The following is a 24,825-nucleotide window of genomic DNA, read 5'->3' as shown; positions in this document are numbered from 1 at the left end:
GTCCCCATTTTCAGGAGGAAAATGTCGGAGGGTATGGAATGGGACGTCCCCATTTCCCCACCGCCCTCTGTTATTAGCAGGGAGCGCGGAGGGAGATGGGAGCCTCCCGCCTGCCCCGACGCCGTCTCGGCAGCAGAGGGCTCCCCCGAGCCGGCCTAGGAGGCCCTCGCTGCCCGAGCCGGGATGGCGCTGCGCCGTCGAGGGCGCTCGATCGGAGGCGCTGCGAGCCCCGCGAGCGGGAGTCCGCCCTAGGCGGGCAGCGGGTGTCTGCAGGGCGCGCCTCCCTCCGGGCCCAGGGCGGCACCAGGAGGGATGGCGCTGGTACAGCTGTTCGCGGGGGCCGGGCTTCGAGGCGGAGCCGGGCGGAGGGCGCAGGAGCCCGGCTGCGCTGCCCCGCCACGGCCACCTCGGCGGGAGGGCAGCGTCGCGCCGCCCGCCCGCCCGTCCTCCCGCCCCATCGCCCGGGAGTGGGAGCCGGCTGCCCTCGGAAGGTGCTGCCCGGCTGGGATGGCCGGCTTGAAGGGGCACTGCGCGCTTGGCACGGGGAGGAGCCAGGCTTTCCTATGGGCACTAGTGGGTGGCACTGCATGAGTTAGAAGAGAAGATCCACGTGCTGGCGCAGGCTCTGGTTGGCACCAGCGGTGAGCAGCTGCATGTGTGGGCTGGTGCCAAGGCATCCCAAGGCAGCCTTGCCGTGGTGGTGATGATGCCCTCCTTGCTGGACATCGCGGACTGACGGCAGAGAGTGGAGAGCTTGGGGGGGGAGAGGGCCAGGCAGCCCTGCGGGCACCTGGCTTGCCATGGCCTGGCGCCGCCTTGCCATCTTGCTTGGGCTTTGCTTGGCCAGCTGCCTTTGGCGCCCTGCTCGGGGCTGCGGCCCAGGCAGGGGCCCGGTGGGGCGCAAGCAGTCTAGCCGCAAGAACCTGACCCCGCTGCAGTACAAGCAGTTTGTCCCCAACGTGGCGGAGCAGACCCTGGGCGCCAGCGGGAAGGCAGAGGGCAAAATCGGACGCCGCTCGGAGCGCTTCAAGGACCTGGTGCCCAATTACAACCCGGACATCATCTTCAAGGACGAAGAGAACACAGGGGCAGACCGGCTGATGACTGAGGTGGGTGCTGCTGGTTGGTTGGTCAAAGGTGGAGCCCAGATCTCTGAGGGCCTTTGACAGATCCAGGGCTTAATTTGACACAGGTCTCGGCCTAATATATTTGAAGCAATAATAAAATAAAAGCACAGTGTCTGTAAATATATGCTGACCACCTTTCCACTCTCTACTAACTAGAATAAGACTTAACACATCACTGCAATATCCACATTAGAGGATATGGTTTCTCATCAGGTTTCATTATCTCTTTCTATGAGTATTAACCACTGGTCTCTCCTATAATTCCCATGTAGGAATTGAAGCTGGGCTTAAGCTCAAATAATCAAACACCAATAGCTACCTGTAGACTAGCCTTTTTCTAGGTAACCTCTAGTTTTAAGATAAACTAGTTCTGCTGTTCTCTGTTTCATCCAGAGAGCGAGAGAGATAGAGATTTTCCTCCTGGGCAGAGGCAGGTCTGAGTTGTAACCTGCTGTTTTCAGGCTACACTACTTGGTTCAGAGGGGATCCTCAACAAACTTAATTATTTTGTGCCACCGCCAGGAACTTGGGCTTTGGGACCTTGAAAGGAGAGTGACAGAGCCTATAGGAGCAGGTGGCATTTGCTAACTCACCATGTCTGGGATCAATTGCTAGCAATGAATGTTCACTAGGGAGTTAGTTATTCTTCTTGGGCAATCCGATCTCTGGGAGATTCACCTGCCTCTACTTCCTCAGGCAGGTTTATAGCACTTGGCTAATCTGAAATCTCGCATATCCACTAGTGAAGGAAGGAGAGGAGGACCGAATCCTACCTGTCTCCTCAGCTGTGAATGGTCTCCCCTTCATTCTTTTCGCCCTTTGACAGTATCTGAGGAAAGAACCTTTGAGGCATTCAGATATCAAGCCAGAGATACATTATCACCCTCTGGACTTAGTGCACACCCATAAAACCTACAGCGGCCAGACTGAACTCTTGGTTTTTAGATGGCTTTTTCCCCATTTTCTACCCTGCTGTAAACAACATTCACATGTGTTGCAGAGTATGAGAGAGACTCAGGGGATAAGTCTCAGTGTTGTGCTTTCTTCACACAAGAGAGATGTTCCCTTAAATGCAGATAACTTTTGTGAACACCGTATTCCATGACAGCTGAAATGCGTGGTCTTTAATCTGCAGTACGGAAAACCATCTTATCTCAAGACGTTTGCTACACTTTGCAAGGAATGACGGAATAGCCCAAGGTGTTGTTGTTGTTGGTATTAATTATTACTAATAGCCGTAGCAACTTTTTCATTTCTTAACACACACAGGCTATCCTTTTCTCAGGGTACTTTATAGTTGAAGTTAAGTTTTTAATTCTGCATCTTAACTGCCATCATTTTAATTTTTTTTGGTATGCTGGAAAAGTCTGTGATCTTGAGGGACCTTGAATGATTTTAAATTGAAAAGGGGGCGGGGGGTAAAATGTATAAATTAATTTCAGTGTAGGAAAGAAAATATGGACTGCACATGTTTTCTCCATGGAGACTGACGAATGCATGAAAGAGTCATTCAGTGGTAGATTGATCAAGCGGTGGGGAAGTTAAACTTGAGTGTGTTTAAATCAGGGCATAATACTGAGCGCCTTCTCTATCTCCAGGACCTCATACAGTCCCTGAAACTGGCACAGTGTAGGTACAAAACTGCTTCCAGTTCCTGCTTTAAGTTTCCTGGGATTCAGATGAATTAGTATTGGGCAGTGTGAGTGATAAACCACCGAGACAGGCTGAGAAAAGGAGAGCCTTTTCCTCTTTCTTTCTTTCTTTCTTTCTTTCTTTCTTTCTTTTTTGCAAACCTCCCATTTCAGGCAAAACACAACTTTCAGAGAGTCTGGTCAATTTCTAACTAGGAAAAAAACAACAACCCTGGAGCTGTCTCTCCAATTTCCTAATTGTTTAATATGCCCTGACCTTTGCTTTTGTTTTTTCCCTTGGACATTTCCAACTCCCTCCTCATTGTTTTCCTCTTTGGTTTCCTGATGTCCTTGCAATAAAATAATCCAAACTCATCTCCGCATGTTAACCCGCAAAATCCAGATCAGATAGGTGACGCCACACACAAAGGACATAAGCAAACAGGAGCTGTAAAGTACATACCGTATTTTTTGCACCATAACACTCACTTTTTTCCTCCTAGAAAGTAAGGGGAAATGTCTGTGCGTGTTATGGAGGGAATGCCTACGGGTGGCATGCCTACGGATTTTCCTCCTCTAAAAACTACATGCGTGTTATGGTCGGGTGCGTGTTATAGAGCGAAAAATACGGTAACTAAAAAACTGGATTGTATCCAATGGATTGTACCCAGAGTTGACCCATAGATAGACCTATGAACCTAGTCATGTCCCATCAGTAGCCAATAGGTAGATTGGGCATTGGACAAATGTATGAAGAACAGGGAGTATGCGTCACGAGCAATCTTAGAGAACCTCCATGTTAAGAGGCAGTTAAGAGGCAGTTGGGATGCGGGTGGCACTGTGGGTTAAACCACAGAGCCTAGGACTTGCCGATCAGAAGGTTGGTGGTTTGAATCCCCACGACAGGGTGAGCTCCCGTTGCTCGGTCCCTGCTCCTGCCAACCTAGCAGTTTGAAAGCACATCAAAGTACAAGTAGATAAATAGGTACCGCTCTGGCAGGAAGGTAAACGGCATTTCCGTGCGCTGCTCTGATTCGCCAGAAGCGGCTTAGTCATGCTGGCCACATGATCCGGAAGCTGTACGCCGGCTCCCTCGGCCAATAAAGCGAGATGAGCGCCACAACCCCAGAGTCGGCCACGACTGGACCTAATGGTCAGGGGTCCCTTTACCTTTGGATATCCACTGCCAGGGAGCCAGATCAGAAGAGCATTACAGTGGTACATTAGTTCTCAAACATCATCCATTCTGGAAGTCCGTTCTAAAACCAAAGCGATCCAAATCCAAAACCAAGGCCCGCTTTCCCATAGAAAATAATGCAAAACAGGTTAATCCGTTTCAGACTTTTAAAAACAACCCCTAAAACAGCAATTTAACATGAATTTTAATATCTAACGAGACCGTTGTTTCATAAAATGAAAGCAATAATCAATGTACTATACTATAAAATAAATAAGACAGTATTGTAGGTGATGAAAATTAAAATTAATATTTTTTCTTACCTGCACTGATGATAGTCATTGTATAGATGGGGAGCTTTTATCCATTTCTGCAGTCACACAATCAGTCCGTAGCTGAACTGGGGTCCACACAGTCACAAAAACAAATTAACTGGAAAAGCCTCCAAAACAAAAATGCAAAATAAACAGCAAAAACAGAAGCACCAAATACAATGGTACCTTTTTGGTGTTTGGGAACCAAAGCGTTTGAGAACCAAGGTACCACTGTACTGTCTTTGTGCCTACCTTGTGTAATTTTCTTTGGCTATTTTGAAAAGCAAGGCAGAAGGCATTTTAGTCTGATCCACCAGGACTCTTTGTATATCCTTAGGGGGAAATACTTGTTAAGAGAAGCCACACTGGTAATCTGGTTCTAGTTAGTCTTCGGGCGTTAATGACAATGAAACCTATTGCTCCTGTCTACTCAGCTGTGCTCTGGAAAGTTCAGTAGTGTACACAATAATATTCTCTTTCACTCTGATCCTAGAGGACGTCTTAAATTGGAAAAGTAGAGGTCTGTCTCTTTGCATTTGTGTGAGGTCTCACCAACATCTGAAGTTTCCTTTGGGTCACAGTGAAAACCTTTCTCGTTCCCAGTTCTAACAAATAATCCTGCAAATGTGAACAAGGAAGACCTCCTGAAGTTTTGCACCTTGTCAGTGGCGTAGCGTGGGTTGTCAGCACCCGGGGCAAGGCAAGTAATTTGCGCCCCCTAACCTGTGGATTTGCGCCCCCTAACCCGTGGATTTGCGCCCCCTAACCCTAACCCCCAGATGTTGCGCCCGGTGCGGCCGGCCCCCCCTGCACCCCCCACGCTACGCCACTGCACCTTGTCTGATTTAGGCAGGACAGACCTGCAGAACCTGCTGCCTTTGAAGCCAAATGCAACATGCCAATTGGTGCCACAGTTTTTTGCTGCCTGCCTCGGACTCCAAAGTCTCTGAGTGATGTTTGTGCCTTGAGCATTTGACAGTCCACAGTATGCAGCTGGTGAGCTGCATTTGACTCGGTCCAAAGATGTGCAGATCTGTTGTTGTTGCTTAGTCGTTTAGTCGTGTCCGACTCTTTGTGACCCCATGGACCAGAGCATGCCAGGCACTCCTGTCTTCCACTGCCTCCCACACCTTGGTCAGACTCATGCTGGTAGCTTCGAGAACACTGTCCAACCATCTCATCCTCTGTCATCCCCTTCTCCTTGTGCCCTCCATCTTTTCCAATATCAGGGTCTTTTCCAGGGAGTCTTCTCTTCTCATGAGGTGGCCAAGGTATTGGAGTCTCAGCTTCACGATCTGTCCTTCCAGTGAGCACTCAGGGCTGATTTCCTTAAGAATGGATAGGTTTGATCTTCTTTCAGTCCATGGGACTCTCAAGAGTCTCCTCCAACACCATAATTCAAAAGCATCAATTCTTCAGCGATCAGCCTTCTTTATGGTCCAGCTCTCACTTCCATAGATCACTATTGGGAAAACCGTAGCTTTAACTATACGGACCTTTGTTGGCAAGGTGATGTCTCTGCTTTTTAAGATGCGGTCTAGGTTTGTCGTTGCTTTTCTCCCAAGAAGCAGGCGTCTTTTAATTGGTATATAACTTGTTTGACCCAATAGCTTGGAGAGCTGTGAATGGAATTGCTTTTGTTTTCATGTTTTGCAGAACTATATTCCTAGTTAAATGCCCCCACCTTAAATTGAGCATACAAAGATATGACAGAGCCTCAGATGGAAGATTGGGGCAGAGGGATAGAAACAGTGGGGATTGAAATATATATATCACATTTTCAAGTTAGGATGGGTGTTTACTACATCAGTGTAGCCTAAGACATTGGGAACTTGGGAACAGGGCAGTTGTGTGCTGCAAATTGTGTTAAGACAAATTGTGTTAAGGCACAATTGTGCAGTACCATTTCACCAGCAGACATAACCTGGCAGAAACATCATGTCTGCATCCTGCAGGTGTAAATTGCATACTGTTCCCCGTACTATTTCCCTGCAAAGGTCCTATTTATTGTCTATCAATTTTGTCAGGGCATCAGCGGAGGGAGGGGAGAATGGGACAATGACATTTCGCCTTTTTGTGAATAGAAAGCTGACTTCATTCCAGTTTCCTGCTGCTGAGTCACAACATGCCATCCAAAGGCAGGGTGGGTGAGGGTTGGCAGCCAGCATTTAACGTTTAATAGCTATGGGGGTGTTGAGAGAACAAAGGGAAGAATTGCAGGAAGGTTGGCCGGATCCTCTGGGGCACTGAGGACTGCCCTAAATGGAGACAGGAAGCTGGACAGCGTGGGCTTTAGCTCCATTGCAAATATTCCAGAGGGCGCTTCCATTATGGAGGTATTTTGTTCATGCTCAGGAGCTGACGGTCATATCTGGGGCTGACCAGGTCAGATTGGACAGAAATCCTGGTTTGTTTTGACCTTCTGAAAATATTGCATTTCTCGTCTCACTGACCCAGGTTGTCAGTAGCTCTCAGCTCTTTGAGAACCTCTCTCCCATGGTTGCCTGCTGCAATCTGGATGGGGGGAGTCACTCAGAGGAGGAGGATCCTGTAGTCCATTGGCCATGCTGCCTGGGGCTGACATAGTTCAGCAACACCTAGAGCAGGGATAGGCAACCAAAGGCCCGGGGACCGGATCCAGCCCAATCGCCTTCTAAATCCGGCCCGCGGATGGTCCGAGAATCTGCATGTTTTTCACATGAGTAGAATGTGTGCTTTTCTTTAAAATGCATCTCTGGGTTATTTGTGGGGCATAGGAATTCATTCATTATTATTTTTCAAAATATAGTCCGGCCCATTTTCTCTCTCACACACACACCCCCGCAAAATATAGTCCGGCCCACCACATGGTCTGAGGGATAGTGGACCAGCCCATGGCTGAAAAAGGTTCCTGACCCCTGACTTAGAGGGTGTTCGGGCAGCGAGCAGGGCTAAAGGGCATCACGATTCCTTTCTGATGTGATACCATGATGGTTTTACAGTTGGGACATAAAGCAGGGATCACTGATGTTATATATCAGACATGTCCAGTGCGTCGATTGTGATTGACGGCTAGATCCTGCGATGAATTCTGGTCGATCGCCACCCACCCTCCACTGGAGGTGTTAGGAGGGGATGTTTTGACGTTGCACGTCCGCCCACCCCTACCCTGCTGGCACGCGCGCGGCGCACCCTCCCTGCATCCACCCCCACCATGTCAGGGAAGCAGCCGGCGTAGGGAGAAATGGGCGACATGCACCCTCCCTCCTTGCACCCATCCATGTCACCTCGGGGGAAGCAGCCAGCGCCCACCCGCCCTGCACCCATCCCTGGGTGGTAGATCACTGCCAGTTTTTATATTGGATCATGGATCACAGTCAACTTGAAGTTGGACATGCCTGATATACAGTGGTACCTCGGGTTAAGTACTTAATTTGTTCCGGAGGTCCGTACTTAGCCTGAAACTGTTCTTAACCTGAAGCACCACTTTAGCTAATGGGGCCTGCTGCTGCTGCTGCGCCACCGGAGCATGATTTCTGTTCTCATCCTGAAGCAAAGTTATTAACCTGAAGCACTATTTCTGGGTTAGCGGAGTCTGTAACATGAAGCGTATGTAACCTGAAGCATATGTAACTCGAGGTACCACTGTATATGAATCTATAGCAGGGGTGGGAGACTTCAGACCCAGGGACCAGATGCATCTCCCCCCTGCCTTTGTTTCTGCTCCATGGGACTCTCCTCATCCCCTATCCCCAGCCACGGACCCTCGCCTCAGGCTCCACCCACCCAGCTCAGTTTTGCACCCCTTCTTGAGTGATTATGTCTGGCTGGAATGTGTCCCTGAAGTCCAATAGTGCATTTTGCTTCCCGGGATAGAGGACAGCGAAGGGTGTTTGTATCACAGAATCTTTGAATTGTAGAGACCCCAGGGGTCACCTAAATCCAACCCCCTCCAACGCAGAAATCTCAGCTAAAGCATCTGTGGCCGTCCAACCTCTGCTTAAAAACACCCAAGGAAGGAGAGCCCACAACTGGGAGACCATTCCACTGCTGAACAGCTCTTCCTGTCAGAAAGTTCTTCCTGATGTTCAGTCAGAATCTTCTCCTTTCTTGTGATTTGAAGCCATTGGATCGCGTCCTACCCTCCAGAGCAGGAGAAAATGAGCTTGTTCCATCTTGCATGTGACAGCCCTTGAGACATTTGAGACAGTCTCCTCTCAGGCTCCTCTATTCCAGGCTAAACATACCCAGCTCCTTCAACTGTTCCTCATAAGGCTTGGCTTCTAGAGCCTTGTGGAAAATGCTCTCCTGTACAAAAGGTACTTCTTACATTCCTTTTTTTTTAAAGAAGATATTTATTAAGATTTTCCATTTTATACAAACCAAGAAAAAAAAGGGAAAAAAATTAAAATTAAAAAATTAAAAACACATAAATTTCATGTCTTATTTTTCAATAACATATTTCCTTGACCTCCTCATACCTCCCCTTCTTGTATTCCAGTTCAAATTGTTCATCCAACAAATCCTTATCTTATAGCATTACAGCCTTATTTTCTATCCATCTTCTTAAATTATTGTAACTTATACTTTTACTTATATACAAAAAAACAACTATTTTTTCATATTCTTTTGTACCATTACAGCTGATAACCCCTTAATTTCAATCCAACATCACTCAGTATTCCTTAATATTACAGTATTTTTGCAAATAGTCTTTAAATTTCTTCCATTCTTCTTCTGCCGATTCTTCTCCCTGGTCACGGATTCTGCCAGTCAATTCTGCCAGTCCCATAAAGTCAATCAATTTCGTCTGCCATTCTTCCAGAGTGGGTAGATCTTGCGTCTTCCAATACTTCTTACATTCCTTACTCTGTTTTCTCTGACCTCTGCTTCCTCCCCTCAACATGTGGCCCCTGGGAGGTTGCCCAGGGGAGAATTTGGCCCTCAGGCTGAAAAAGACTCCCTGGCCCTGTGTTATAGCCTTACTACCAGTGGTATGGAGACATGCTTTCACTTGCCAGAGCAAAGCTCCAGTAAATGCATTATTAAAAAAAAAAACCCTGCTCCAATAAATAGGGACAGTGGCAAATTAAGGAAATGGTAGCAGAATCAATCTGGGGAAGAGGCAAAGCAGATTTGCAACCCTGAAACCCTCCTTCTCGATGACTTAAGAAGAGGATCAATTTTTAATCTGTTTGTACCATCCCTGGCTTCAATAATTTGATCCCAGTGAACAAATGCAAACAAGACAACTCTACCAAACATGCAAGTGAGTCTTCAGCCTCATGTTGAGACTCCCAGCCTTGCCCTTGTGATATGAAAATAATTTCAAGGCTACTTCAAACTGCTACTTACATGGGTTTTTTGTAAAAGGAGTTTCTCTTTCCACCTAGACTTGTGCTGGCTCTCATGCTTTCAAACCTGCTTTTTGAAAGTGAGAGATAAGATCTGTGGAACTATTTAAAATCCCCTCTCCCCTGCTCACTCAATTATGTGTATTCAGGGGAGTTAGGTGATCCTAAAGCAATTAGTAGGGGGGGAAATCTCACCGAAGAAAAGATCGCCAAGTAAAAGTTACAGGAAGAGAGCTTTCTGTGCTGTTGATATTCCATTTTAGGACCCTGTCCTGAACCTTTAGCTTCTTCTCTGTGTTTGTTGATCTCCAATTCTGTGAACCACCCTGAGACCCCTGGGTATAGGGTGGTATATAAATTCAATCAATCAATCCATTTAAAAATTGCTTTTATTTTCAGGAATGTAGAACATTACACCCATTTCCTGACATGTTTGCTGAAATTGTCTCTACTTTACACTATTTTGGGTAACGAATGCAAAAAGCACAGAGATGTCTTAACAAGCACTCCACAATTGTGTTTTTAATTATAGTGGTATCTCGGGTTAAGAACTTAATTCATTCTGGAGGTCCGTTCTTAACCCGAAACTGTTCTTAACCTGAAGCACCACTTTAGCTAATGGCTCCTCCTGCTGCCGCTGCGCCGCCATTTCTGTCCTCATCCTGAAGCAAAGTTCTTAACCCAAGGTAATATTTCTGGGTTAGCGGAGTCTGTAACCTGAAGCGTCTGTAACCTGAAGCGTATGTAACCCGAGGTACCACTGTATTCAGTAAGGCTCCGTGTGATCTGGGGTGTGTGTGGTACTTAATTTTGAGGAGAGTAATGAATTTGGATTCTGCATGAATTCAGTGGGGCTATTTTTACTACATATTGGGGGAGTGTATGTGACGCTTTGGAGAATCCTTTACACTGTAAGAAACGCTGGGTTTTCTTGGTTGCCCCAAAATAACTTTGGGCTGGGCCCGTCAAGGACAGCGGTGAAACCCGTTAAGGGGTTAATTATTACATTCGGGTTTATTGAACTAAGTCAGGGGCAGACCCACTGAAATGGGTGTTATGCCCATTACCGTATTTTTTGCTCTATAAGACGCACCAGACCACAAGACGCACCTAGTTTTTGGAGGAGGAAAACAAGAAAAAATATATTCTGAATCTCAGAAGCCAGAACAACAAGAGGGATCGCTGCGCAGCGAAAGCAGCAATCCCTCTTGCTGTTCTGGCTTCTGGGATAGCTGCGCAGCCTGCATTCACTCCATAAGACGCACACACATTTCCCCTTACTTTTTAGGAGGGAAAAAGTGAGTCTTATAGAGCAAAAAATACGGTAATTTTAAGGGTCCTATTCTTATTGGGCGAAGGCCCTTCTGCTCTGTACATTGAAAGCAGTCTCATACCACCTCAAACAGTCAACGTTCCTCCCGCAAAAATTCTGGGAACTGTAGTTTGATAAAGGTGCCAAGAGTTGTTAGGAAACTCCTATTCATTTCCCAGAGTAGTTTAACAATCAATCCCTTTTCCTAGGGGACTCTGAGAAGTGTAGGTTTGTTCAGGCAATAGTGTTCTCGGCACTCTTAACAAACTTACAGTGCCCAGGACTCTTTGATGGAAGTCATTACTATTTAAAGTGGCATGTTGGTGCTTTAAATTTAGGTAAAAGGTAAAGGACCCCTGGATGGTTAAGTCCTGTCAAAGGTGACTATGGGGTGGCGGCGCTCATCTTGCTTTCAGGCCAAGGGAGCCGGCGTTTGTCCACAGACAACTTTCCGGGTTACGTGGCCAGCATGGCTGAACCACTTCTGGCGCAATGGGACACTGTGACAGAAACCAAAGCGCACGGAAATGCCGTTTACCTTCCCGCCGGAGCGGTACCTATTTATCTACTTGCACTGGCGTGCTTTCGAACTGCTGGGTTGGCAGGAGCTGAGACAGAGCAACAGGAGCTCACCCCATTGCGAGGATTCGAACCATGGTCCTTCTGATCGGCAAGCCCAAGAGGCTCAGCGGTTTAGACCACAGCGCCACAGGGTGAAGCCTTAGTTGGATTCAGCTCATGATGCACATGGATTTAGTTTTTTGTAGTTCCCTCAGGTTTCCCACCACCAAGTGTCTGGCTTCCCAGAGCTGCGTGAATGGCTTGCATAAGGGAATAATAGAATTGTAAAGTTAGAAGGAATCCCTAGGGTCATTCAGTCCCAGTCCTCTGCATTGCAGGAATCTTTTACCCAACATGGGATTCGAACCCATGACCCAGAGTTTTAAGAGTCTCGTCTCTTCCAACTGAGCTGTTGTACATCCAGACCTACATTGGCTCCCAGTATGTTTCCGAGCACAATTCAAAGTGTTGGTGCTGACCTTTAAAGCCCTAAACGGCCTCGGTCCTGTATATCTGAAGGAGCGTCTCCACCTCCACCGTTCTGCCCAGACACTGAGGTCCAGTGCCGAGGGCCTTCTGGCGGTTCCCTCCCTGCGAGAAGTGAGGTTACAGGGAACCAGGCAAAGGCCTCCTCGGTGGTGGCGCCCACCCTGTGGAACGCCCTCCCACCAGGTGTCAAATAAACAACTATCTGACGACTTTTAGAAGACATCTGAAGGCAGCCCTGTTCAGGGAGGTTTTTAATTTTTGATGCATTATTGTATTTTAATATTGTGTTGGAAGCCGCCCAGAGTGGCTGGGGAAACCCAGCCAGATGTGCGGTGTATAAATAATAAATTATTATTATTAGTAGTAGTATTATTTATCCCTTGTTACGTGGATTCTGTTTGGGTTGAGATCCTGAAAACAGATTTAAAAGCCGGCTAATAGATTTTGGGGCTGAACCTTCTGTGATTTGCATTTGTATGTAAAATGTACAAGAGGGCAGGTGTCTCCGATAGCCTCCAGCGATCAAGCCAGCTTGGATAATTTTTGGCTGGGGAATGAGTCTGTTCCGTGATGAGGCCCATGAATGTGAGTGGGCAGGGAGACGATTTTTTTTTTTAATCAAATGGCCTTCCAGCATGTCTCCAAGCTTCATAGTTCCTTGCAGCTCACAGTCAGCAGAGACAAACCAGCCGCTTGGTCTGGACGCCTTCTGCTCTGTTCGCTGGGTGCTGAAGGAACCCCAGTGGGAGTAGCAGGGGGAGGATTGGTCAACCCGGCAAGGTCCCATCTATGACACGTCCTACGGTGCCCTTTCCCCCCCCCCACTGCACTGACACCAGCGCAGGGAGTGTGGAGCAGCTGAAAGAGTCCTTTGTGGCAAAGTTGATGATTTTGCTGTTATTACCCGAGGAGCTTGAATTCTCGCTGCGTTGAGTAATTCTGGGCCTGGAAAACAGCTATTGTCCTCCGGCCCAGGAGCCGATGGAAAGTGTCGCACATTCCTCTTTGGGCTTCGAGCGTGCTCCTTTCACTATAGATAAGGCTTATATTTCCCTTTCATTAAACGCCATCTCTCTCTTTTCTGCACCACCCTACTAGAACAGTGCTCACATCTCCATCGCCTGGCTCTTTCTAAGAAGAGATTGTGCCATTTGGCCAGACGTTTACCTTGTCTGTGTGTGGAAGAAATCGGTTTGCCAGCCATGGGGGTGGGGGGCAGAGAGCTTATGGGGCAGAGGCAGTGAGCTGCATACAATCTACCCATCGGTTGCCTTGAAAAGGAGTTAAAATTTCTGGCTGGCACAGCTTTTATCATCTTCCCATAGAGCTTTATCTGGCTTTCAAACCTTTGTTTCAAATTGTTGTAATTTTGCATCATGAGAAAATCAGGGAGTTGCATTTTTAACACCTTCCTTCCTTCCTTCCTTCCTTCTTTCTTCATCTGTGCCTTATAGTCTAACAACAACAACAATAAAAATTTTATTATTTGCACCCAGCCCATCTGACTGGGTTCCCCAGCCACTCTGGGCGACTTCTTATATAAAAACATAATAAAACATTACACTTTAAAAAGCTTCCCTTTGCACATTAGAAAACGTCTACCCTGTTATAGGGCTACTCCTGCTGTAACTGCATCTTAATGCTGATCACAGGATCTCTATATGAACAAGTTATTTTATATGTCGCCAAACTGCACCGCAAAAATTATCCTCATATAAGCAGATTTGGCTATTTTTTTAAGTCACAGGAATTGTGTGCGCGCGTGCATGTGTGTAACTGCATCGCACGCAACAGATGAAACCGTTCATTTTATTTGTATGCTGCTTTTCCATGCGCACAAAAAATCAGGTTCAGAGTGGCTTTCAACAAAGAAACAGGGACGTATCTCAAGGAAACGCTACGAAAGCAATCTCGTAATCATAGCAAAACAGCTGTGAATATAATTATATACCAAAAAACTATATTCCAATGCCATAAATATAACAAGATTATTTAAACAAAAGCACACAATAGGAAAAATAGGAAAGGAGCTTCGCTGTTTCACCTGAGAAACTCCCCTCCCTGAACATTGCTCACAGTGCCTGTCCTGCAACAGTTTCTTATAAAGCTTCCAAGGGCAAAGGGTGGGTTAGCTGGCAACACTCCTCCCATGATTTTGGGGCTGAATTTATGGCAGTGTGATGACAAACCTAGACAGCATCTTAAAAAGCAGAGACATCACCAACAAAGGTCCGTATAGTCAAAGCTATGGTTTTCCCAGTAGTGATGTATGGAAGTGAGAGCTGGACCATCAGGAAGGCTGATCGCTGAAGAATTGATGCTTTTGAATTATGGTGCTGGAGGAGACTCTTGAGAGTCCCATGGACTGCAAGAAGATCAAACCTCTCCATTCTGAAGGAAATCAGTCCTGAGTGCTCACTGGAAGGACAGATCCTGAAGCTGAGGCTCCAATACTTTGGCCACCTCATGAGAAGAGAAGACTCCCTGGAAAAGACCCTGATGTTGGGAAAGATGGAGGGCACAAGGAGAAGGGGACGACAGAGGATGAGATGGTTGGACAGTGTTCTCGAAGCCAGCAGCATGAGTTTGACCAAACTGCGGGAGGCGGTGGAGGACAGGGGTGCCTGGCGTGCTCTGGTCCATGGGGTCACGAGGAGTCGGACACAACTAAACAACAACAACGACCAGTTCCACCCCACTGAGCTGCGAGCATAGGGCACTGCAAGAGTGTGACCTAGTGAATTGAACAGAATGGAAAGTGAGAGGCCCGGGGGGGCAGCGCAATTTTGGCCTTGCACAGGGCGCTTCTGAAATTTGAAAGACCAAAGTCTGCCCCTGGTTGCATGATGAGCTGTGAATGGCACATGGCCCTTCTGCACATGATGCAGTGGGGAAACCCAGGAGTGCAAAACAAGTGTGCACAGAACAGGAAGCCACAGTCAGCCACAGCACCCTCACAAGTGCTTCTTGCATGTATTCCCCCCCAATGAAGATATGTACCTAAGATGTTTCAAGTATGCACACACTGGTCATTTTATAAACAATGTATGAAATTTGAGGTAGGAAAATAATTTGAAGTAGAAATGATACGCACTTGGAAAAGAAAATTAAGGAACCAGGGGACTGAGGGGGAGGGAAGTCATGGGATTCAGAGAATCCCATTTTATGGAGTTGATATTGCTTTTATGTATATTTTTCTCTGTTTGTGGTTGTTGTGGTGGTTGTTGTTTGTTTTCTATTTTTTATTTTTGTTGAAAATTTAATAAAAGTATTGTGTGTGTGTGTGTGCGCACGCGCAAAATATAACTTGTAAAATAGCCCATAAGTGTTTTATACCTGTAAAATATTTAGGGCTGTATATTAGGGTTGCCATTTTTCAAAGAATAAGAACTAGGACACCCCAAAAGTTATTGAGGGTTTTTTTTTTGTTTTTTTTTTAGAAAACCCCCCAAGTTATTGAGCTGCTTCTTTTGTTCTTTTGGAAAAAATGTGAATTTTTGGTTGATCCAAAGCGCCACCTTTTGGAAATCCCCACCCCACCCCCGGACGTCAATTCCACCTTTGAAATCCCAGTAATGTCCAGGAAAATCCAGATGTGTAGCAGCCCTACTGTATGTACTTGGCAATGGGAGGAGAGGGGAGAGACCTGGCAGAACAGTCACTTTAAAAATCTGAATCCTGTGTCCTACATTTTCAAAAGCGGCAAGGCCAACCATAAATTATGCAGATTTGCATCTGGTTGCACATTTAGCTCAATTCCAGTTTTGTAGATCACGGGTTAGTGGTACTTCAGCATCGCCCTCCTGGAAACTGCGATCTTTTTATTTTATTTTTACAGTTCACCTTCTGCCTTTGTTTTGACGATTCACTGATTTTAGAGTTCTTGTTGTTGTTGTTCGTGTTGTCTTTTAAATGCAATTAATAGTTGGGGCTCTTGCAGCTCTACAAATTCTACGATCCTATGACCTCCGCTTCCACTCTCCTGCTGTGCTGCCAACACAAAATCCATAAAATGGAAGGCTCAATCCATTTCCATTCAAAGGAAAAATGGACAAGTGCTTTTCCAGTTCCACTTCCATCACCCTGACCCTCCCCTCCCTCCCAAACTGGGAATGTTGGCACTGGTTGTTCCTGTTTCATCAAGGCTACACCCTGTCCGTGATACGATGATAGCACTCTATTTGCACTGGTAGCACAAATGAAAGCGATAAAAACGTTCTTGTTTTTGTTCCAATCCCTTGGAAAACTAACTGTTATGGCTTCACCTTAGGAACTGAGATAGGCGCTCACGCATTGTCCTTGTGTGACACAACTTATCTCCACGCATTTCCATTTTTTTCTAGTCCCAGCAGGGGGCGCTGTAATAACTGGACCAAGGATGTGGTTGGAACAACAGGGGATGCCTGTGGTTCTTTCATCGCAGGAGATAACTGTGCAAAGTGATGGCAAGAAAAAGGATGCAATCATCCAGATATCTTTTCTCTCCCAATTCCCAGAAGCAGCTTCTTCTTCTTCTTCTTTGGCGATCACTCGTAGCTGAGTAAGATTGTCTTCCATAAACACAGTTTTAACAATGAGTCCGTAAGTGACTGTGGAGGCCAATTCTGGATCCACATGTCCTTCCACAGTGGGGACATTGGTTTCCAGGCGGGAGTTGATCACGGTGTGGATTTGCCAAGCGTGCCTTCCTCTTAACATGTTTCTCCCTTTTGTCCTGAGTTCGAATGTCTTCAAGGCTCATGACACCTTTAGTAAAGGCTGTTCTCCAACTGGAGTGCTCGCAGGCCAGTGTTTCCCAGTTGTCAGTGTTTATACTACATTTTTTTTTAGATTTGCCTTGAGACTGTCTTTAAACCTCTTTTGTTGTCCACCAGCATTACGCTTTCCATTTTTAAGTTCGGAATAGAGTAGTTGCTCTGGAAGACGATCATCAGGCATCTGCACAACGCAACCAGTCCAACGAAGTTGATGTTGAAGAATCATTGCTTCAACACTGGTGATCTTTGCTTCTTCCAGTACCCTGTCTTCCTAGTTTGCCTGTCTTCCCAAGCGATGTGTAAACAAATTTGGCGACACCATTGATGGAATCTTTTGAGGAGCTGGAGATGGCGTTTATCAACACCACGCTAGTCTCTTGCGGCAAAAGCAATAGTCTTTCGGCACCTTTATTAAAGGCATTTTTAAAAAAACATGTTTATGGTATGAACTTCATGCATCCAACGAAGATGATTCTACTCTATGAAAGCCATGTTAGTTTTTAAGATGCCACAAGCGTCTTAGGGATTTCGTTTGAAACAGGCTGTTAAAGAGCAAGGTCCTGGTTCAATTTAGGCCTACAGGGGGAGCTGTTGGAAGAAGTGGCCGGAGGAACAAAGAAAAGCAAGCAGGGTTTTGCTCGGGTCCCAAAATTTCTATATCTGCCCACTCTTCACCCTGCACAGACTAAAGCAGGTTAATTAAAAACCAGAGAGCAAATCAGAATGTGTTTTTCTCAGGGCAGCTAGTAACAAACAACTGCTTTTTTCCACATGGCTGCTCCAGGAAGGAGGTAGGCTAATCTCAAAGAGTTAATGGTTAATTCTCAGTGGCCAGGATCCAGCCCACTGGCTCCCTCACCCCCTGCTTTAAAAAGCTTGCTTTCCTAGGTTGTTTTTATAAACTGACCTCGCCGCAATCGGAGGGTGGAGGGGAAAGTGTATTAAAGCTGCTTAGAAAATATTTCCAAGAAAATAAACAAATGCTTACAGAGCAGAATTGTGTTTGTTCTAAAGCAAAACCTTATTGGGCTCCTGAAAACTTTCTGCAATTGCATTTTTGATTGCAAGGTGCTTCTCTGATTATTTTGCTCTCCTCCTTGTCAGATACGGCATTTGATAATTAGATTTAGCAGAGAAAAGGCTTGAAAGGTGAGAAGGTGGCTATTCTGGAACTGGTACCTTCTTGCCTTCCTTAGTTATTTTGATTTCCAACTGCAAAAGCTTGTTGCAGCTAACAGCTTCCAGCTATCATGTGCTCCCCCTTCAGAGGGTGGATCTACACACAAGGAAAAACAACAGTGCCATAAATAAGTCATAAATTAAATGTTATAACCAAAGGAAAAAAACTCCATTTAAAATCGCATAGAAAAGTTTTTTGCTCTACAGCGCCACCTGGTGTTGCATATTTATAACGCATTTAAAATGCTGTTTTTGACTGATGTCCAGAGTCTCTCCCTTAGAGCATTTTCCCCGCCCATGTACAAAGCATGAATGTTCAGTGTTCCCTCCACCTCTGCTTCCTGCAGCGTTGCAAGGACCGGGTGAACGCCTTGGCCATTGCGGTGATGAACATGTGGCCGGGAACGAGGCTGCGAGTGACGGAGGGCTGGGACGAAGACGGGCACCACCTGCCCAACTCCTTGCACTACGAAGGCCGGGCGCTGGACATCACAACATCCGACCGCGACAGGGAGAAATACGGCATGCTGGCCCGCTTAGCAGTGGAGGCTGGTTTCGACTGGGTTTACTACGAGTCCAAGGCGCACATTCACGTGTCTGTGAGAGCAGGTAAACAGGAGGAAGGAGCTCAAGTTGGGGTTCCCAGTTCTGGAAAAAGGGTGGCGGAGGAGGATCCTATTAGTGAGATTTGCACAAGAGGCCATGAATGTGAGGGTTATGGGATGCCTCTCCCGTTTTGGGAGAGGGCAGGTATCACACGCACCGTTTAAGGAACGGGAGCAAGACCAAACTTTGGGACATTTTTGCTACCTTAGTGTTGCTTTTTTGTTTGTTTTAAAAATTTACCGTATTTTTCGCTCCATAAGATGCACCAGACCATAAGGCGCACCTAGTTTTGGGAGGAGGAAAACAAGAAAAAATTATTCTGAATCCCAGAAGCCAGAACAGCAAGAGGGATCTGGCTTCTGGGATACCGTGTGGCTGTTCTGGCTTCTGGGATAACTGCGCCAAGCCTCTTCAGGGCAGAGGGATGAAGGCTCCCCCTGCCCGAAGAGGCTGCGCAGGGCTAAGGTAGAAGCCAGGACGGTGTGTCACTGAAGGGGCGCTGCACAGTTCTCCCTCTCTGAGAGGGAGAACTGCGCAGTGCCCCTTCAGCGAAGCTGGAGAAGGAACAGAAGGAGACCCTTCTGTTCCTCCTCTGGCTTCCAGGACAGGCGTGTCACTGCGAAGGGGGAGGAGGAACAGAAGGAGTCCCTTCTGTTCCTCCTCCGGCTTCACAGGACAGGTGCTGCACAGAGAGGGAGAGCTGTGCAGCGCCCCTTCAGCGAAGTGGGAGGAGGAACAGAAGGGGCTCCGTTCCTCCTCCCGCTTCGCTGAAGGGGCGCTACACAGCTCTCCCTCTCTGCGCAGCGCCATTCGCTTCATAAGACGCTCTCACATTTCCCCTTACTTTTTAGGAGGAAAAAAGTGCGTCTTATGGAGCAAAAAATACGGTACTTACAGTGGTACCTCTGGTTGTGAACAGGATCCATTCTGGAGGCCCGTTTGCAACATGAAAAGAGCACAACCTGCAGTGGTGCGTCTGTGCATGCACGGGTTGCGATTTGGTGCTTATGCGCGTGACATCATTTTGCGCTTGTGCACATGCGCAAGCAGCAAAACCCCGAAGTAACCCTTTCTGGTACTTCCGGGTCACTGCAGGACGTAACCTGAAAAAACATATCATGAAGCAAACGTAACATGTGGTATGACTGTATTTGGTTTATCAACTTAAAATATATCAAACATAAATCATAAAGACAAGATTCCAAGGAATCTCCTGGACTTCCATCCTCCCCTATGTGGGTCCTATTATTAATCAATTCCTCCCGCATCTTTTATGATAATCTGAACCGTTTACCTCTTCCATTATGTCCAGAATTCAACCTTAAACTACAAGTGATATTCCAATCCTACTAACAATTTTAACTCTTTCCAATGGTCTTTAAAATGAGTTAAAAATTTCCCCCATTCCTTGTAAAAAAAATTGGTCTTCCTGATTTCTGACTCTTCCGGTCATTTTAGCCATTTCAGCATAGTCCATTAACTTCATCTGCCATTCTTCTCTGGTAGGAACTTTGTCTTCTTTCCATCTCTGGGCCAGTAACATCCGTGCGTGGTTATGTACGTGGTTGCGTACATAAATAGTCTTTTCTGCTCCTTTGGGTTTTCGGCACCTAGAACTCCAAAAGGAAGGCTTCAGGCTTTTTAACAAAGAAGGCTTCAAGCTTTTTAATTAAGTACTTAACCAGAGGTACCACTGTAATAATAATAATAATAATAATAATAATAATAATAATAATAATAAATAATAATAATAATAATAAATATTTTTTTTTAATTTCCTGCAACGTCATTCATGCTGCCCGCTTCACAAGCTTCCAAGGCTGTCCGATGGTAGGGCTGGCCTTGAGCAGGAGACAGAACTCCTTGCATTCCATGTATGGTCAATAAATGCCACAGGAGCATACCTTCCAACATTTCTCCGATGAAAACAGGGACGTTCTATTCAACAACAACCATAATTTTATTATTTATTCCCCGCCCATTTGACTGGGTTGCCCCAGTCACTCTGGGTGGCTCCCAACATATATAAAATCACAATAAAACTATACAAGGCTGCCTTCAGATGTCTTCTAAAGGCTGTATAGTTGCTGATCTCCTTGGCTTGGGGGTTGCATAACTCCATACCCTCCAACATTCCTCCAATGAAAATAGGGACGTCCTAAGGAAAAGCGGGATCGCTTCTGTACATGTGGGTCTGTCCCTGGAAAATAGGGACTCTTGAAGGGTCTGACGGAACCAGGGGGACACTTCCCTTCCCATCTGCAGCTAGAGAAGGGGCTGTGAGACAAAAGGCCGGGAACCCAATGCCACAGCACTTCTAATGACATCTCTACCCGCATCATTCAGCCCGGACACTGAGGTTCAGCTCCGAGGGCCTTCTGGTGGTTCCCTCACTGCGAGAAGTGAGGTTACAGGGAACCAGGCAAAGGGCCTTCTTGGTGGCTGTGCCCACCCTGTGGAACGCCCTCCCATCAGATGCCAAGGAAATAAACAACTGTCTGACTTTTAGAAGACACCTGAAGGCAGGCCTGTTTAGGGAAGTTTTAAATGTTTGATGTTTTATCACATTATTATTAAATTTTTATTTATACCCCACCTGTCCCAGTTCAAAAACCGGGCTCAGGGCGGCTAACAACAAATTTAAAACACTTAATTATAAAAGCAGCATGAAATACAGTATAAAAACATGAATAGCAATAAAATTCAAAAAGCACTTAGATAATCCCCAGGGCTAGCTGGCTGAATTGGTCCTACTTGGGCCAGCGAGGAGGCCAGGGGAGAATTAGCTGTGGGGTCTCAGAGTGGGTGATCTTCATAAAAGGGGAGGGGGAGGGAAGAGAAGGGAAGGGAAGGGATATAAAAGATCAGGCTGAATTCAAATTAAAGGCCAGGCGGAATAGCTATTATTATTATTATTATTATTATTATTATTATTATTATTCTGTTGGAAGCCACCCAGAGTGGCTGGGGAAACCCATCCAAATGGGTGGGGTATAAATAAACTATTATTACTTATTATCTCCTTCTGCTCCCTCAGATAACTCCATGGCTATCCGTGCCGGGGGCTGTTTTCCTGGCGACGCAGCGGTGACCTTGTGGAACGGCGAGAAGAGAGGCCTCTCGGATCTCCGGCGGGGCGACTACGTGCTCAGCGTCGATCAGAGTGGACAGGTGACCCCCAGCGAGGTTTTGCTGTTCCTCGACCGGGACCAGCACCGGTGGACCACCTTCGTGGCTATCGAGACGGACGGCCCCGTCCGCCGGCTCCTCCTCACGCCCTCGCACCTCGTGTTTGCCGCGCGGGACCCGGCCAACAACACGGCGGACTTCTCTCCGGTGTTTGCCAGCCGGGTGCGCGTGGGGGACTCTGTGCTGGCGCACCGGGCGGGCGGGCGCCAGCTGCACCCCGCTCGGGTGGTCCGCGTGTGGCGGCAAGAGGGCGTCGGGGTGTACGCCCCTTTGACTTTGCACGGCACCATTCTGGTGAACGGGGTGCTGGCTTCCTGCTACGCCGTCCTCGAAAGCCACCAATGGGCCCATCGGGCCTTCGCCCCACTAAGGTTGGCTCACCGCCTCCTCTCGCTGCTGCCTCTCGCAGGCGAAGCCAGGAACTGCAGCGCCCAGGAGACGGGCATGCATTGGTATTCACAGTTCCTGTACCGGCTGGCATGGGGCGCGCTGGGCCAGGACACTCTTCACCCATAGAGAGACTCCAGCCTGCTGGGCAGATTTAAGCTCATCAAGCCATAAGACAAAGGATAAGGAGTTTGTGCTCCAGCTTGGCCCCGTGCCTTATTGCCCATGATTCCTTAGATCAGTGGTTTTCAACCGGTGTGCCGTGGCACCCTGGGGTGCCTTGAACGATGGTCAGGGGTGCTGTGGGCAACACTGACCTCTGTCCCTCTTTCCTTCCCTCCCTCCTCTGATGCCCTCTTGTATCTCTGCCTCTCAAAGGCCTGCACAGCTGTTTATTGCTGCAGCAGCCCTGACTACAAGCACCGCAGGCGAGTGGTGTCTCTGGGGCTGGCCAGGGGGTGCTTTCTAGGCCCCTGTGGGGCAGTGTGAGGAGGCACCTCTCTTTGGGGTGGGGAGGGGGGTAGCTCAGAGACCAAGGGCAGTGGCGGCAGCTGCCCAGAGGACGCCCAAGGAGACGGGAGAGGAGAGGAGGCCGAGGGAAGACTTCACAAGAGAGGGTCTCAAAAATGGGTGAGAGGCTGCCAGCTCCGCAGGCCAGGGGTGACCTAACTGGGTTCCTGAGCCCCACAGAGGTGCCGCAGGAAGAATGTAGTTGCTCAAGGGAGCCGTGGACCCAAAAAGGTTGAAAACCTCCGATGCCTCCTGAAACTACTTGCAGCGAAAGAGAGGGAAAGGGTTTGTCGGCAGCGTAGGATTTGGAATGCCCGACTTGAATGCGCCTGTCGTGGGCTGCATTCAGAAGGCCCTGGGCTTTACCCAGACGCGTCTGTGGAACTTGCAAACATCGAAAGGCACTCTCCGTCCCTCCTCCTCCTCCTCCTCCTAAATTTAGCACAAAGCCAGCAAGCCCCACTATCTGGTTTTTAGTGGGTGGTGTGGATTTCCCTCGTTCCAGATGGTTGTCCCGATCTCTGCTTGACATTGGCATAAAACGAGATGTTGCTCTTCAGCCGCTCCACAAAGATGAGTGGGGCCAGGGTGGGGGGAGGCGCAAACGAGAGATCTCATGCCAAGGAGGTCTGGGAGAATGACTTGGGTCTGTGCCCTTGCCCTTACCCCCTCTCCCCCCACCTCCAGAGGTGCACTGCAGTATTCAGAAGACATACAAAATAACTGAGGGGGTTCCATTGGCTGCCCCTAATTCTAGAGGTGCGTCCGCAATGATGTAGTCTTCAGACAGCGTGGGACAATTAGCCCGAGGGTCCTATTTGTGGGTGCTTTGAAACTTGGCGTGCACAGGGTCACTTTAACCTGGCATCCTTGACTTAACCTAAGTCACAACACTGGATTCAATGGGAAGGGAGGTGGAGTGGTTCAAAATGGAAGACTCCAGTTTCTCACAGAGAAAGGGCTGCCTTCTTATTCTGTAGGCTGGGGCTACTAGCTGGTTCTGTGACGATGGGGAGCCACGGCCCCCTCATTCCCTTCCTTTCTCTGCCACCTGGACCTCATGCGAAGCTCACCCCCCCCCCCACATCACCCCCTCTCTGTGCATTTGTGGTGTGGGGGCCAATCTTAACACTTAACTGCTGAAACTTTAAAGTCCATTCCTTCACACTTACGAAGCCTGTTGTAACCCTTAGCTGCCGCTTCAGAGTTTTTATTTTTATATTTATAAAGTAGTAATTTAAGTGTGGTCTGTTGCCGCCTCTTGTCTTGTGATGCGTATTAATTTGACGTTTTGTCAGGAAGAGGGTTGCAAATGGTGGGGTTATTTTTGTAAGCTGTGTTTTAACGTCTCCTTCCCCCACCCCCCTTTTTTTACGATAGTATTTTTATGTGTGCTTTACTAAAGATAATTCCTCTGACTCCTCTCACAATATAATTTTTTTTGGGGGGGGGAGCTCCTGGCTTGGGTAGGAAGCCACTTCTGTTCCTCCATGGATTAGGGGGTGCCCCGGGCCCTGGCAACCCATGCTACGCCACTGGGATTCCATACATTGTTCCAAATCCAGTTGCTTCCTGTGGATGGGAGAGCTCAAAAGTGCATGTGCAGACAGAGCTTGCTCAGTGCAGCTGACAAGTGACTTGCACCTACACCATTTTCAGTTCACGAATCCATGGTCCTCACGGAGAAGAATGGGGCACTCTGTGTATGTAATAATAATAATAATAATAATAATAATAATAATAATAATAATAATATATTTATACCCCCACCCATTTGGCTGGGTTTCCCCAGCCACTCTGGGCGGTTCCCAACAGAATATTTAAAACATGATACAACATCAAACATTAAAAACTTCCTGATACAGGGCTGCCTATAAACACCAAGCAATTCGTGATGTGGCAACTAAGGGCTACAGGCTCCCAACCCTGGAGGAGGGGACAGGCTGAAGCAGCAACAGGGCATTGCAGTGTGATGGATGGCGCTTGCATGCACACAAGGAAACAGTACGCATTTAGACTGCAGACCAGGATCCATAGAGAAGCACATTTGTGCATGCAAATTATTATTATTATTATTATTATTATTATTATTATTATTATTATACCCCCACCATCTGACTCAGTTGCTCCAACCACTCTGAGCAGCTTCCAACATATATAAAAACAAAATAAAAATAATAATTTATTATTTCTACCCTGCCCTTCTGGCTGGATTTCCCCAGCCACTCTGGGCGGCTCCCAACAGAACACTAA

General features: G+C 47.3%; 1 protein-coding gene across 1 annotated transcript; it reads left to right on the top strand.

The window, feature by feature from the left end:
• DHH (desert hedgehog signaling molecule) lies at positions 1 to 23,990 on the top strand. Its single transcript, XM_083598884.1, has 3 exons — positions 1 to 1,109; positions 18,228 to 18,489; positions 21,524 to 23,990. The coding sequence occupies exons 1-3, from the start codon at positions 801 to 803 to the stop codon at positions 22,189 to 22,191; spliced, it is 1,239 nt and encodes a 412-aa protein (XP_083455010.1). The 5' UTR covers positions 1 to 800; the 3' UTR covers positions 22,192 to 23,990.
• Positions 23,991 to 24,825: the final 835 nt, after the last annotated feature.

The sequence above is a fragment of the Podarcis filfolensis genome (genome assembly GCF_964270895.1).
Source record: "Podarcis filfolensis genome assembly, chromosome: 2".
In the NCBI taxonomy this organism is placed as follows: Eukaryota; Metazoa; Chordata; class Lepidosauria; order Squamata; family Lacertidae; genus Podarcis; species Podarcis filfolensis.
The sequence above is the reverse complement of the archived record's forward strand: the minus strand, read 5'-3'. Positions and strand labels throughout refer to the sequence as shown.